The 15,348-nt window shown below is 40.4% G+C and overlaps 1 protein-coding gene across 2 annotated transcripts; it reads left to right on the top strand.

Annotated features, from left to right (window-relative positions):
- Window positions 1-174: 174 nt before the first annotated feature.
- Window positions 175-14,507, top strand: LOC119738325 (excitatory amino acid transporter 3-like). Of its 2 annotated transcripts, XM_038213173.1 has the most exons (9): window positions 175-555; window positions 4,628-5,005; window positions 5,959-6,119; window positions 10,262-10,304; window positions 11,504-11,799; window positions 12,606-12,839; window positions 13,240-13,434; window positions 13,863-13,997; window positions 14,308-14,491. In XM_038213173.1, exons 2-9 carry the CDS (start codon window positions 4,634-4,636, stop codon window positions 14,489-14,491), a joined length of 1,620 nt encoding a protein of 539 aa, XP_038069101.1. In that variant the 5' UTR covers window positions 175-555; window positions 4,628-4,633. The 2 variants fall into 2 exon arrangements, with proteins under 2 accessions (XP_038069101.1, XP_038069102.1); XM_038213174.1 differs by lacking the exon at window positions 175-555 and having other exon boundaries at window positions 4,634-5,005; window positions 14,308-14,507.
- The last annotated feature ends 841 nt before the right edge of the window (window positions 14,508-15,348 follow it).

Below are 15,348 nucleotides of genomic sequence, written 5' to 3' on the forward strand. Positions count from 1 at the left end.
TTTTACTAAAGTTTTGCTTTATTTCGCAAAATTATTGTGTTATGTTGCAAAAATGTTGCAATTTTTTTTTTTTTAAATACTTTTAAAACCTGGCACGGACGGGCTGCCGTACTTAAGTGATATGGCACTATTTTTTTCGTGCATGCCTACGTACCCGAGGTGAACGAACGTCTGTGACATGATTCCCATTACCTACCGAATATACTGGGGGTTTTTTTCAGACAATCGCTTTTACCTCACAATGCTTTTCCCACAAATATCCTCAACTAAGCGTGACAGCATTCAAGGACAATATGGAATTCGATCTACTGCATGCCTAATGAATTGAATAAAAAGGAGTCAGGTACAGTACGCGTACGACGGCATGTCCCTGTCGTCTTTTGAAACATTATTGACGTTGTGCGGATCGATATCAACCAGTGGGTTTTGTCACTGCGCACCCAGTTTGGTCGGGGCAAACTACACAGCCTGCGTCATAAGAAAACATCCCCACAGACAGTTGGATCACTTCATCGGCTTGGTGACACTTCAAAGTGCCTTGGATCAGAATTACAGGTAGGCCCTGACTACCGTCCGTTCAGAGAGTTTGCTTTTCATGCATTTTGTTCGTTTCCAATAATAGCACCACTCCAAATCCAAAGCAGAAAGTTCAAAACCTAATCTGTTGAAGTTTCAGCTCAGTGGATATTAGACTTTTCTAGAAAACAGTGAAAAAAACGTGCACAGCCTTATAATCACGAAATCCAATTTCGTCAATAGCACTCTTTATTTCCAACAACCGCCAATTGGCAGATCGTCGGAAATATACATTTCTTGATTTACATCTAAATGACAGCAAGCCAGAAGGTCTAATTTCACGTGGTGTTTAGACAAGTTAGGTTACTTTTTGGGATAAATGCAAATTATGCCATATAGAGCTATCCCTTCAAACGAAAACACAAAAAGCGAGTTGGCAACTTGTGTCCACTTGTGAAGTTGTAAACTGCAAATTAGATGATGTGAAAACCGAGAGACCGCCTCTTTTGAAGCAATACGAGGATGGTTTAGTTTAAAGGGCTATGTTTTTAGCAGAGAGTACAGAGTGAAGTTTGACTTAGACTTAGGATGATTGAGTGATTCAGTGCATTAGACTGTATACGTGTTTTATTATAATCCTTATCTTATTGTTTAAAAGCGCTATACTTTGAAAGTTACTTTGAAAGTTACCCAAGATTATACAATGTTTACCGCTGTCTTAAGCTTGTCTTTAGTAATTCGTTTGAGTCATGAATAGCACTTTTCCTTAAAAAAAAAAAAAAAAATCTGAATTATGAAACTCACTTTGGTTATTTATTACATCTGTGACTATTGTTAGCCAACAAAGGTATATCTATTTGATAATTCACAAAGAAATGTATTGTTCATCTGTTCGGGCTGAGCAGATAAATCTTGTTGCGGGCCATTTTTAATCATTGCATCCAAAGAAACAATGGGCTTCACAAGGGTGTTTCTGTTTCCAGCGAACTAATAAAAACCCACAAAACCCATACAACATCGACAAACATTGATGCTCGTCAAGTAGAGGGTCAACATTGACAAAGGGTGGCCTTTGTCTGTCTGTGAACTATTTCTCACCCACAAAGCAAATTTTCGTTTCTAGGATACCGATATATGGGCACAAATCCCGGGGATATAGGGGATATCCCCCCTCCGTTTTTGTTGTAAACAATTTCTCAGCCCCAATGCAATGAATGAAAAACTCACACGCACCAATGCTGTAGGGAAACAACTTGCTTGTTGAATCAGTGCATTTGGCCTGTTATTTGGCTAACAATGTTGAACTTGCACCATTGATGTGCTTAAATTGATACGGTGTTTCTGTGTGAGTGACACACCTGGCAAGCTGATGAGATGTGGGTGCAACAAAGCGAGAGTGCCATGCACCATTTCCCTAAATCCGTCCTAGGAGATGTTAACACTGCAATGAGCCGACCAAAAACAGTCGTTGATTTTCGATGGCAGCAGTGATGAATGAACTTAAACTAGATGTTCCATAATGCAGTAACAAACCTTTTTGCAAAGTGATTGTATACTCCTATGGACATTACTTTCAATGTATAGTAACTCAGAGAGTTTGCGCATTTTGCGCATTAATTAGATGCATTTGTAAAAGTTACTTTTTTCTGACATCATCAGTTAAATGATATATTGGTTTAGTTCATGTGTTCATCATGAAATTAATAGAACATCTGAATATAATGCTTTGTGTATGAAACACCTAAGTTCCGGTTTGATGACGCAATATATTAAAGACAATATGCACAAACACGGTAAAATAAAGAGGAGGTATTTTCTAAATCTTCAGGTAGCGCAGAATCGGTATTTCTCTCAAACTATCTAAAATCATGACAAGTTCATGATATTCTTAACTTGCGCAATATTTGTTTGCCTGTGGAAAATGCATGATGGATGGTATTTATATTCAAAAGGATGGTATTTATATTCAAAAGCATTTTTTTATAATTTTTTTATTATTGAATCATATTTTTTTCTTATTTTAGTCGTCGTACACGTATACACACTGTTTGTGTTCTTGTTATAGGTGTTGTTATGTTTATTCGTTTATTGTGAAGCTGTTACTTTTTTTCTTTTTTTTTGTAAACCGGCTGTTCCTTGACAAGCCCCGCTTTTTTGGAACGTGCCTCCACATCTGTTTATATTTATTGTACTTCTTTATGATTATGTGGAAATAAACGTTAATTGAATTGAATTGAAAAAAAAAGCAACGACCCTGGCCTCTGACACGACAATGGTAGCAAAGTTGTTAAAAATTATGCTTACCAGGAGTTGTTCGCACTTTTTCATTCGATCCTTCAATAGGGGCAATTGTTAATACCTTTCCCCTGAAGGTTTTTTTTTTCATTTTAAAGTTTCGTTGACGTTGCTAGCATTCTGTATTCAACCTTAACAAATACTAGGGTCCATTGGCGGTGACAAACATCCCAAACCGTGGGAATGGGACCGGCTTTCATTTAAACACGGATCCTACACACAAGGATTAACGACTCGGCCCAACTCCTGGTTAGACGCGTGATAACGGCCCGTACTGGTGGCAAATACCAGGAATACTTTTCAACACTAGACCACTGCGCGCGGTGGCTTTCAGATTTGCAAGGCTCTGCGCCCGATCTGGCCTCGAAAGTCTGTCAAGCCAGCGAATTATATTTTTGAATATTCATGAGTCTACGTTTTTGGTCTTTATTATTGAATTCTGATAAGTGATAACTACATAACTATGGTAATGCTGAGCACAATATCTTTAGCTTTAAGGTGAACAATGAAATGTCGCTTTTGTTTCATCGGTTCGGCATCTTATCTCTCTAAAACGTTTTAGTAAAAGCCTAATTAAAAACGAAATTTGGGTAAACGGTGTTCTCCTCGAAATTTGACGTTTATTTCCCGGGTAAATACTTCATCAATGACGACAAAAACTGCACAATACCATCATTTATATCCTGAAGTATTTATTTTCAAACAATTTTGGAACAATTAAATCTTGAATAAGGAGTAGTTTTGCTTACAGTTTTATGAATATTTCCGTTTTAGATGTCTTGCAAAAACCCAACACAATAGGACACCTGGAAAATTCACTATTACGCGCCAACGGGTATTAATGCCCGTTATCACGCGTCTACCCAATTAAGGCAAGTCCGCTCAGTGCATTTTGTAGTAGAGCTCAGAACAGTCGTTTATCCTGGTGTCTAGGATCCGTGATTTAAACTAGTCCTGCTTTTCGCCAATTCCAGTGTATTTTCGTTTTAATAAAAAAGTTAGTCATGCTTTACCATCAACAAGTTTTTCCCTAGACTGATAAGATATCGTCAATTGTCCCAAACTTGTCCACTGAACTATTTTATTGGCCAGCTAAGTTGTGAATATTCTTATGAACAGAAATGTCTCTATTTCCAGTGGAACCAATTGTGTTTTAACTTGAACAAAAAAAAGCATCCTTTCGAGTTTTACAAATTTCAGTATGCATTTTATTTACACTGACGAAGTGATCAGTAAAAATGTCCAAACTTAATATTGTAGGTCAGACAGGATAAACGTTCACCAATCAGTGAATATAACTAAAAATATGGAAATTATGATGAATATTTAAGTGTATTTCTATATTAATGACACTTATTCCGGTTCCGATTTTGAATTTAAAGGAAAGAAAACTGATCATTTTAAAATTCTCCCTACGATAACTTCCGGTCCGATGACGTCATGTTTCTGAAACCTCGCAAAGTCCTTTGAGACTATACAAAGAATATCTAGGGGTAATTTGGTGAAATTGGGACGAATGGCTTTTAAATTCAAGTTTTGTATATTTTTAAAGCACCGCTAGAGGGCGTCCTTTCAAGTAATGACGTCATCATGCCAATGTTTGTGTTGGACATTCCTCACTGATTATTTGCCTAATGTATCTAACTAGTAAAATGCTTCCATTTTCAAATTATATTTGAACTCGTAATCCGGGTGAAATCTGGCCAGGAAATTCAAGAGTGTACAGGCCTACTTTAATACCTCAACAATTGTACAATTTAGTTCATTCCAGTCAACAAGCAGTTTGCTTCTTTTTTATTGTGTTATAATTCATCAGCATCAGATGGATAACCACGTCTCAGAGATGAAAGACACGGAGGCAGCTACCGCAGATTTGGTGGAAGTCCGGGCCGAGTCAGAGACCTCCTCGGCCCGCCGACGCACCTCTTGGCGCACCTGCTGCTCGGGCTTCCTCCGCCGCAACCTCCTCGTCATCCTCCTCCTTCTGTCCCTCCTCCTGGGTCTCGGGGTCGGCTTCTTCATCAAGTTCGGCACCGATCTGACGTTCACGGCCAAGGAGATCTCCTACATTGCTTTTCCCGGGACGCTGTTCCTGAACATGCTCAAGATGGTCATCATCCCCCTAGTGGTGTCCAGTCTAATAGCGGGTATGGCGTCGCTGGATAAAAGCATGTCTGGTGTACTCGGCCTTAAGGTTAGTGTTAACACATCTTTAAGGCTACAGTCCATCATTGCAGCTATCCAGAAAGTAACTGACGTTAAAAAACATACTTGGTTGAAAGATAGTAAGGGAACTAAACTCCCTGTGAAAGTATGCTTTCTGGCAAGCTGTCATTTTGAAGGAATCAACGAACGAAGGCCTTTCCAACGATTTGAAATCGAGATCTTAGAATGTTGCTTTTCTCAAAATATACGGCTGAAGCTGAGCCGAAACTTCATCAGGTTAGTTGTTCAGCACCTTTCTTTAGATTTTGAGCACGTTTGTCGCTTCAAGCGAACACAATCTACAAATTACAAATGATGGACTGTACCTTTAATTAATTAGGTTGTAAAATTAACACAATGTTAATTAAACACTTGACAAATGAGGCTCAGTATTTCACACTGGGTCAAGTTAACACATTAAAAACTTTTGAGTATAAATGTGTGGTCGTATGGCAGGATATATCTCAACACTTGTCAAAATAGGCCCCAACGCTCAATTTTGCACATGCTTTTAATTTTGCCATGCATTGTTGCATATTGCTGTGAAAAGTGTTCAATAAACCACTATTTAGAATAACATCTACTTATCTTATATCCAGTCACGCAGATAGATAATGTTTGGAAAAGCCATCAACTAATTAAAAAATCGGATGGGTCACATATCTGGGAAACAATTAATTAATTAAATAAGTAATTCGCACACTTGTCATTTCCCTGAGTTCCTACCCTAGTTAGGTCAATTTAGGACACAAAAGTTGGGCCTTATTATTGTTCGAAAGAAGAAAAATGCAATACCCCAAACCCAACCGCCCGCCCCCACCCCCACCCCCACCCCCAAACAAAAATAGAGAGTAAGAATTGTATGGACTGTTATTTTCTATGCATTGTTACAAAACCCCACGGACTAGTTGTGAGAAAGTTTGCCAATTTTTGAAATTGCAGGCTTTGGTGTACTACTTCAGTACGACTTTCATGGCCGTAGCCCTGGGCATTCTCATGGTCATGACGATCCAACCCGGAAATCGACAGGAAACGACAGAAATCGATCGATCAGGCAACACAGAGTATGTCAACACAGCCGACGCCATCTTGGATTTGCTGAGGTAGGTCCTGGCCGCGTAATTTTTTTCCTAGGAGGTTTAGGGGCAATGTCATGAATAATTCAGTTTTTCCTTTGAATCATTGCAAGACTTAGGTTCTCGTTCTATTTTCCCCGTAATTTAAAATTATCTCAGTGATAAATTTGGAGAAGAAAAATAGCTGATGAAAATGAGCAGCGACGACGTGGATTCGAACCAGGGATATTTGTATCAATAGCTCATTTCGCTATCCAATAGGCTACTGTGTGGTAGCTCGACGACAACTGTTCTTTAAAATGCTTTAATGTATTGTAACTAGTTGAGTAACTAACAACAATGCTGTTGATGTCATTGTCCGTTCTCATGGATAAACATGAATTATTCATGACATTACCCCTAACCCTCCTAGGAATAAAAATTACGCGTCCTGGCCAGCCCCCAATTTCACGGCGCTGATAAGCACAAACATTTGCTTAGCGCAAAAAAAGTCTGGCTTACAAAAGCAGGTTTTCAGCCAAAACTCCATGTGATTTTCATGATAAGCAAACAACAGCTGAGAAACAATCACGAGCAATATACATCACGTGGAGTTTTGGCTGTTAACCTTCTTTTATAAGCCAGACTTTTTTGTGCTAAGCAAATTTTTGTGCTTAGCAGCGCCGTGAAATTGACCGTGTCCGAATTGCTTGGCTACGTCTATAATCTGGAAAGAACACATTGGTCACACGTCATTGGGAAGTGGCTGCATGCAGCCACTTCCATATACACGTGTGTAATTTCCAGCCGTAGCCATGAATCGGACCCGGCCTTATAGTACGAAAAAAACTGGTTTTGACACTGTAAGGAAATATATATGAGCGGGTACGACACAGTGTAATAGCCACTTTGATGCTACAAAATTGTCAACAGGAACATTTTGCTCCCTGTCTCTATGTCTATACATTTCTGTGCATAAGTTTTGCCACCAGACTACTGAATAACATTTCGAAAGTTTGACGCGGACCTTTCTATTGCTTGTAAATATTGAGCGCCATTCAGTATGGGACGCCTCCATGGCAAAAATTTAAGCCTTGTCGAGCAACAGATTTCGCAAAAAAATGTATATTATAACACCCTCATTAATTATGCAAGAAAGAGGCATTATAATTCAGTCTTTTGATAACGTTTGTTGGGTATTTTGTATTTTCAGCAATCTACTGATTAATATTATTAATTATTTTTTTTCATGATTAATATTATGTTTAGAAACATGCTTAACCATTAGTCATTTTTGTGTCTCTGACCTCTAATCTTCCATAGTTTGCCAACCCAAAGGTCTATAGGCTAGTTGTAGTTTCATGCAATCATCTCGGTCGAATGCATCCATTATTCGGGTAATTTTTTCCCCGATAACTCCCCCATTTTCCCCATTTCCCCCCTAAAACCCGGATACGCAACCATGTACCAGGAATCTGTAAACATTCTTCGCTTAATAATGACAAATGCCAAGGAACCTGTTTTCCGTTTATAACTTGAGTACAAAGATCTATTTGCATTAACCCATGGTTGCGTCAGTAAACGGTGTTAACTTGCTTTTTAAAGAGTTTGACAAGCAAAAGGGTTCTCACTGACCCCGTGTTAGCAAACACTAGCCTGACATTCCATGCCCTGGGTAAACCTTTAACGGTCGTAACCCCAAACAAAATACACGCGAGTCAATATTGGAATTTCCCCTCATTTAAGTAGGGCCCAAAAAATTAAGGCTCCGGTTTCTGGTATGGAGCTTGCCCCAAAAGTGGTGCGGCGACGCGGGTTTTTTTCACTACTTGTTTTCCTTCAAATGTCGGCGGATGTTGCAGATGACGCTTCGATCCCCTTAAAACTCTCAGCAATATCCTTCAGAGTGGAGCTTGAGGTGACCTCAGTAAGGCCATAAGGCTTGAGAATTCTGCACCTACTTACGATCCCGACCGACACGAACATTCTTCGGATAAGTTGGATAGTCAAAAACAAAAATCAGAGAAAACGGTAACGCCAGATCGGCCATACAGCGACATCGAGTCATCGACATCGTGCCTGTGCTGCCAGGCTTGTTAGCCCGCTTGCACTGATTAAAAAGCAGGGTGACCGTAAGGTCAGAGCCAAATTCTACTAAATGCGCGTCAAAATTTGTCAGATTTATCAAAAATCTGCCAAATTCCCCAGAATTACTCGAAGTACACTATAAACACTTAAAATCACATGCAGATTGGTAGTATTGTCTTAATTAAGATTCAAATTACATAATAAACAATCTAGTCACATAAAGATGTTGTGAAATTATTGGTAAATTTTGGGCAAAACGCGGATCCGGCCACAACGAAGTTCGTTTCCCAGTGAACCTCAGCACCGAGACCAGCCAACCTGTCCCATTATGCAAGGGTTTGTTTGAAAGGATTGAAGCTTTTTTAAACAAAATGTAAACTTTTTTGTTCAAATTTGCTGTTTTTCTGTCAAATAACCATTTTTGCAGAATTCTGCCAGAAATCTGCCAGAAAAATCCATTCTGTCAAATTTTCTGTCAAACTCGTTTTTTAACAAAAATCCTGTCAAAGTTAGCTGAAAATCGGCTTAAACGGTCACCCTGTTAAAAAAGCGTTTACAGGTTCCAGATATACACGACCATCGCTCCCGCAGTCTGGCTTCCAGACGCAAAATTACAAAATTACAACACTGTCTGCAAATGGTGCCCGACTAAATTTAGTGCAGAATATATGGGAGCCAAGAGAGGGCACATAAAGCTTTTACTCGATCGTAACCCCATCTAAAACACGTTGAAATTGTGCAGCAGCAGGATTCCAGTCAAACCAGTGTTTTTGGCGGTTTTGAGACATCATCTGACATTGAAAAACAACTTTTTTAATTTTGCCGACGCGCATGGCTACGGTATGGAAGTGTAGATAGGACATGGTTAAAAATAAAACTAATTCGTACGTACGAATTACTAAACCGTACGTACGAATTACTAATTCGTACGTACGAATTACTAATTCGTACGTACGAATTACTAAACCGTACGTACGAATTACTAAATCGTACGTACGAATTACTAAACCGTACGTACGAATTACTAAACCGTACGTACGAATTACTAAATCGTACGTACGAAATAATTAGTAATTCGTACGTACGGTTTAGTAATTCGTACGTACGATTTAGTACTTCGTACGTACGGTTTAGTAATTCCAGTGGCGTAGCCAGGAATTTTCCAGTGGGGGGGGGGGGGGGGGGGGCCGGGGGGGCCTGGAACATTTCAGGTGGGGGGGGGGGCGTCATGTAGATCAATGATAATTTTTTTTAGAAACTCAAAATCTCAGTGGGGGGGGGGGGGGCGACTTGGGGGGGGGACAAGGTTTCATGGGGGGGGGGCTGTCGCAGTGGCGTGGCCACGGGGGGGGGCGTGGGGGTGACAGCCCCCCCCCCCATGAAACATTGTCGCCCACCAGTCGCCCCCCACTGAGATTTTGAGTTTCTAAAAAAAATATCATTGATCTACATGACACCCCCCCCCATGAAATGTTCCAGCCCCCCCAGCGCCGCCCCCCCCCCCCCTGCCCACTGAAAAATTCCTGGCTACGCCACTGCCCCCACGCCCCCCCCCCCTCCCGTGGCTACGCCACTGAGTAATTCGTACGTGCGATTTATTAATTCGTACGTACGGTTTAGTAATTCGTACGTACGGTTTAGTAATTCGTACGTACGAATTAGTATTTCGTACGTACGAATTAGTATTTCGTACGTACGGTTTAGTAATTCGTACGTACGAATTAGATTTATTTTTAACCATGTCCTATCTACACTTCCATACTACGGCGACGCGCGCGCATACCAGAAACCGAAAACTTTTTGCATTTTGTCATTTTGTAATTGGCATTTTGTCAGCAACCCAAAGTTCTATTTTCATGATATTTTCATTATTTTGAAAGAAAAAACTCTCAGCTTTAATCTGATACCAAAAACATAAAAATCCACAGATCTTTTTTTTTAAGGCAAATGTTTTAGGGTTGCATTATATTTGGGTCACCCTGTATAACTGGCTTATGATTATGGATATAAAGGATGTGCCTGTCAACATGATATTGCCAAGCTGGTATTTTTATTGCAACACTAACAATTAATGACGTTTCCTTGTTCTCCTCCAATTTCAGGAACATGTTCCCGCCAAATATCGTGGAGGCCTGCTTCCGATCAGTGAGTTTAAAAGCTATCACCCAAGAATTATATTTGTTTATTCCATTTTTATTGCGTCAGCATGATATAGAGAAGTATACCTCACTAAACTTCGCCCACATCATCTCATATTTTTCGCATTTCCTTGTTAAACAACAACAGAAAAGATATTTTCTTTCCGTGATTCCGGATTTAAAGTACTATAGATTTCTTAAACTCGACTTGTGAATTCACTTCGTTATTATCTTTTGTATAATGAGTTTAAATTTTTGTTTTCTCCTAAAGTCTGATCATTAGTACATGTACTGATTCGCTGCATTAAACAGATAATAAGAAAGCAATATAGCGATCACATGTTCCTGTTTTTACTCCTTAAAAAGTAAACACTGTCTCGTAAAGAGTGACAATAATTTCGGCCAAAATCTGGTATATCAGGCCCAAAAAAAGTCTCCGGTTTCTGGTATGGAGCTTGCTCAAAAAGTGGTGCGGCGACGCGGCTTTTTTTTTTTGACCTGTTTTTTTTTGCTTCAAATGTCGGCTGATGACTGCAAATGGTGCCCGACTAAACTTAGTGCAAATATATGGGAGTCCAGAGAGGCCACATAAAGCTTATTCTCGATCATAACCCCATCTAAAAACACGTTTAAAATTGTGCAGCAGCAGGATTCCAGTCAAACCAGTGAGTTTGGCGGTTTTGAGACATCATCTTTTATTGAAAACAAAAACTTTTTCATTTTGCCGACGCGCATGGCTATGGCGAGGCGCGCGCATACCAGATACCGGAGACTTTTTTTGGGGGGGGGGGGCCTTAAGTAAGTTGATGTATGGTTACAAGTCAAAATGATACAAGTTAATACAATTATGGAAATAATTATGAAACTCAATACCACTTACAAAAATGGAACAACTTTACTAAAACTAATCATTAATAATTGCAAATCAATAAAGCTCAAAAGTGAACAGATTTGAAATTTGAAAAAATGGGTTCCACACCAAGTTGAAAGCACAAAGGATCATTTGTTTTCACGATTGTGTTCGTTTCCAATAACAACACCATTCAAAATCCAAAGAGGAATGTTTAAAACCTAACCAGTTGAAGTTTAAAGTCAGCAGATACTTCACTTTTCTATAAACAGTACCGAGTTAAGTGAGTTAACCCCCCCCCCCCCCCACCCGTTAACCCCAAGTTCCATAGGAAACGTTAATTTTTTTTCTCATAGTACAAGACGGTTCAGACACCAATGATGATGACAAACGACCAATCAGAAATGACGGGCATGCCCATGACGACCATAGAGGGCACCACCATGGGTACCATGGGAACCACACCCGAGCCCGAGGTCATCCTGGTGTCCAAGGGCGGGTACCAGGACCGCAGCAACGTGCTGGGGTTGGTGGTGTTCTCCTGTGCCTTCGGCATCGTGCTGGGTCGTATGGGACCCGCAGGGGAACCAGTGAAAGCCTTCGCCAACTCCATGATGGAGACCATTATGAGACTGGTGCGAGGCATCATCTGGTGAGAAAACAGACCATCTTCATGACGTTGGTGGCAGCAAAGTCTTAAGCGACTGGTCACAGGTCATGCGTTGTTTTTCATGATCTCTGGGAAAAGAAACTTAAGGTTGTGGTGTTTCATCAATTTCGGAAGATAAAACCCAAACAGCGCTACGTAAAAAAAAACCTTAAAAAAAAGCATGCATGCGGGGTAATGAAAGAGCCCTCTGTAGCTGAATCGTCATCACTAATAAAGAACTTTTAATTCCCTTTATGACATCAGGGATTTTCCAAACCTACTACATATGAATAATAAAAAAAGAAGAATGAACAGATCTCGGAAGCTGCGGCCCAAGTGTAGACCTGCTGTGGCCCATACGTCATGTAGGCCCCTACATGACGTAAAAGTCTGTGCTTAAAAATACACAACTACTCACGTGGTCCTGACTGCCAATTGACTGATTCCCATTATTGTTGAACGTCAGTTGATGCATTGAGCGTTTTATATCATGTCGAACACCCAATTTGTGTGCAGTACAGTGCCAGCTCTAATGCCAATTTTCTACCACTGCAATAAATTGGGGGGCAGGTGTTGTTGCGAGGGCCTAAGGGACAAAGTGATTGATTGCCAAAAAAGGCATTTGCTGAAGTTTGTTACTTACCAACCAAGAGCTATGACCATTTCTAGAGCTGCTTCCTGCAGCTAAAAATCAATTTTGAGTACCTCTTAAATACCTTACTCTTCCATTAAATTCAGCGCAATTTTCGGATTGTAGTAAAAGTTTTTCAATGACTGTTTCTTCTTTTTTTCCCTCTCCACTTGTTCAGGATTTCGCCCATCGGCATTTTCTTCTTGATCCTGGGTAAGATCCTCGGCATGGATGACTGGGTGACGGTCTTCAGCCAGATCGGCCTGTACTCGGCCACCGTGATCTCGGGTCTTCTCATTCACGGACTTCTTGTCTTGCCGCTCCTCTTCGTCATCTTTACTCGCAAGAATCCCTTCGCCTTCATCAAGGGCGTGTCCCCAGCCCTCATGACCGCCTTCGCTACTGCCTCAAGGTGGGAAACGCTGTCGGACCGGGTTGTGAATGCGAATTCGCAGCGAGTTTACTTGCCGAGCTGCGGTGATCACTCTGAATTGGCGTTTGCGTTCGAGCCAAGTATGAACTGGTGTCACATAAAATTTTGGGACCCCAATGAAATCTTCTCATCTTTATTAGCTTAATGGATTGTAACCCTCAATGCGACATGCGCAATAGGCCTAATTTTACATTATACCATCTTAACGGAAGCACTTTTAATGAGACCATCACTTATGCCGAAATAAGACTAGGTATACTAGCGAAAAAAATGTTAAAGAAACAAATACAATGCAAAGACAGTTATTAGTCCTACCACAGCAAGTACAAATCATGCATCGATCTTGATCATAAATATATCTTGTTTCGTTTCTTTCCAGTTCGGCTACTTTGCCCCTGACCATCTCCTGCCTGGAACAGAACAATCGCATCGACAAGCGCGTCACACGCTTCATGTTACCTATCGGCGCCACCATTAACATGGACGGCACCGCCCTCTATGAAGCGGTAGCCGCCATCTTCATCGCCCAAGTCAACAATTTGGAGATGGATGTGGCCACTGTCATTACTATCAGGTAAATTAGAACGGAAGATAGAAAGTAGAGAGTTGGACTATCTTGTACTGAGTGAGAAAATGATAAATTAAAAAAAAAAGTTGTCCCAAAACGGCTTGCCTCATGTATATGGCACGAGATATTTCTTTGACTACGTATTCATACAAAGATTTTTCACGCAGAGACGTCAAAAATAAAGTTACAACTATGGAAATAAAACAAAGGTAGGGCTATGACATCAAACTTTGTCAGTCTTGTCGGACGAAATGTAAAACTTGTTTTCAAACTTGCAATACTTGCGTAACAAATAGCCATCATAAAGGTTCTACGTTTCCGTGTGTCATCAATTCTGTCACAGTTCATTAAAATGTTCTTAGTCTCATTACTTCTGTCACAGCGTAACGGCCGTTACAGGTTTCAAGTTTTGTATGTCATTGCTTTTATCACAGCGTAACGGCCACCTTGGCTAGTATTGGTGCTGCTGGCGTTCCGCAGGCTGGCCTTGTCACGTTGGTCATTGTACTCAACGCGGTTGGCCTACCAGCTGAAGACGTCACGCTCATCATCGTCATTGATTGGTTCCTGTAAGTACTCATTTGAATATCATGTGATGCACGTCACAGTTTGTCATGTCAGCAAGCACTTATTTGAATATCACGTCACAGTTTATATAAGTACTCATTATAATATCATGTCACAGTTTGTAAGCTGTTAAAGAAATAGGACTGACTGCCATGCGGCCATGCTAAAAAAACGATTCTTCTTCAAAATTTCAAGATCTAGAGAAAACAAAAACATACTTTGCTAACAGTGTTCACCATCTGTATAGCAGGACATAGAGGGTAAAATAATTTTTTAACACATTTTCAACGGATTATGTTTATTCAACTCCAGGGATCGGATCCGCACCACCGTGAACGTAGCCGGGGATTCCTTTGGAGCGGGCATCGTCCATTACCGGTCTCAAGACCAACTGGCGAAGATGGATCGTCTCCATGGTAACGACAACAAGGACTTCCCTACCGACGAAGACACCGATTATCTCCCTAAACTCAAAGAGTTTAACACCAAGCTGTAAAGAAAATCACGATTTTGCAGAAATCACGTGTTACAACTGAAAAGCATTTGTATTCTAAATATGAGTTTTTTTTCTAATAGAAGTACCGATATTTTTGGAGAGAGAGAGTTTGAAAAACAGTTAAAAGCTTGCGTTCAAAAGGACGTCAGGAACAGTCTATCTGAAGCTTTACGGTGTTATTCTTTCAGGTCATTTCATATTTGCTAGGAAAAGCAAAATATATTTCTGCAGAATATCTATGCAACAAATGTAAATTTGCATAAACTCATTTGTATATAATCACAAATGATGTAGTTTGATTCGGTGTTATCTTTTATCCTTAATTGGAGTAACTTGAGTGTTTATGCACTAACTTTATTTTGCGTTAAACATAAATGAAACAAAAATAGATTAACGCATGTTACTGAAGCTCCTTTCTGCATAACCATGTGTTGTACAACATCTCTCCAAAAATGTAACAAAAATGTGGCTAGTATATCATATTAAACTTCTGTGATTGGTCGATGCATTTTATACATCAGAGGCAGTGGCGTAGCCACGGGGGGGGGGCGTGGGGGCGTGGGGGCGACAGCCCCCCCCCCCCCCGTGAAACCTTGTCACCCCCCAGTTGCCCCCCCCCCCCCCCACTGAGATTTTGATTTTCCAAAAAAATATCATTGATCTACATGACGCCCCCAATGAAATGTTCCAGCCCCCCCCCCCCCAGCGCCCCCCACTGAAAAATTCCTGGCTACGCCAAGGTGATGATTTTTTTTCAGCAGTTGAGTTCAACTTTGCTTCAGTGTATGTCATGGGTATTAATTTTAATCAGAACACATTGATTTCATATTCATCTAAATATTGGATATGGGCTTTGC

This window comes from Patiria miniata, unplaced genomic scaffold, assembly GCF_015706575.1.
Source record: "Patiria miniata isolate m_02_andy unplaced genomic scaffold, ASM1570657v1 HiC_scaffold_3, whole genome shotgun sequence".
Lineage (NCBI taxonomy): Eukaryota > Metazoa > Echinodermata > Asteroidea > Valvatida > Asterinidae > Patiria > Patiria miniata.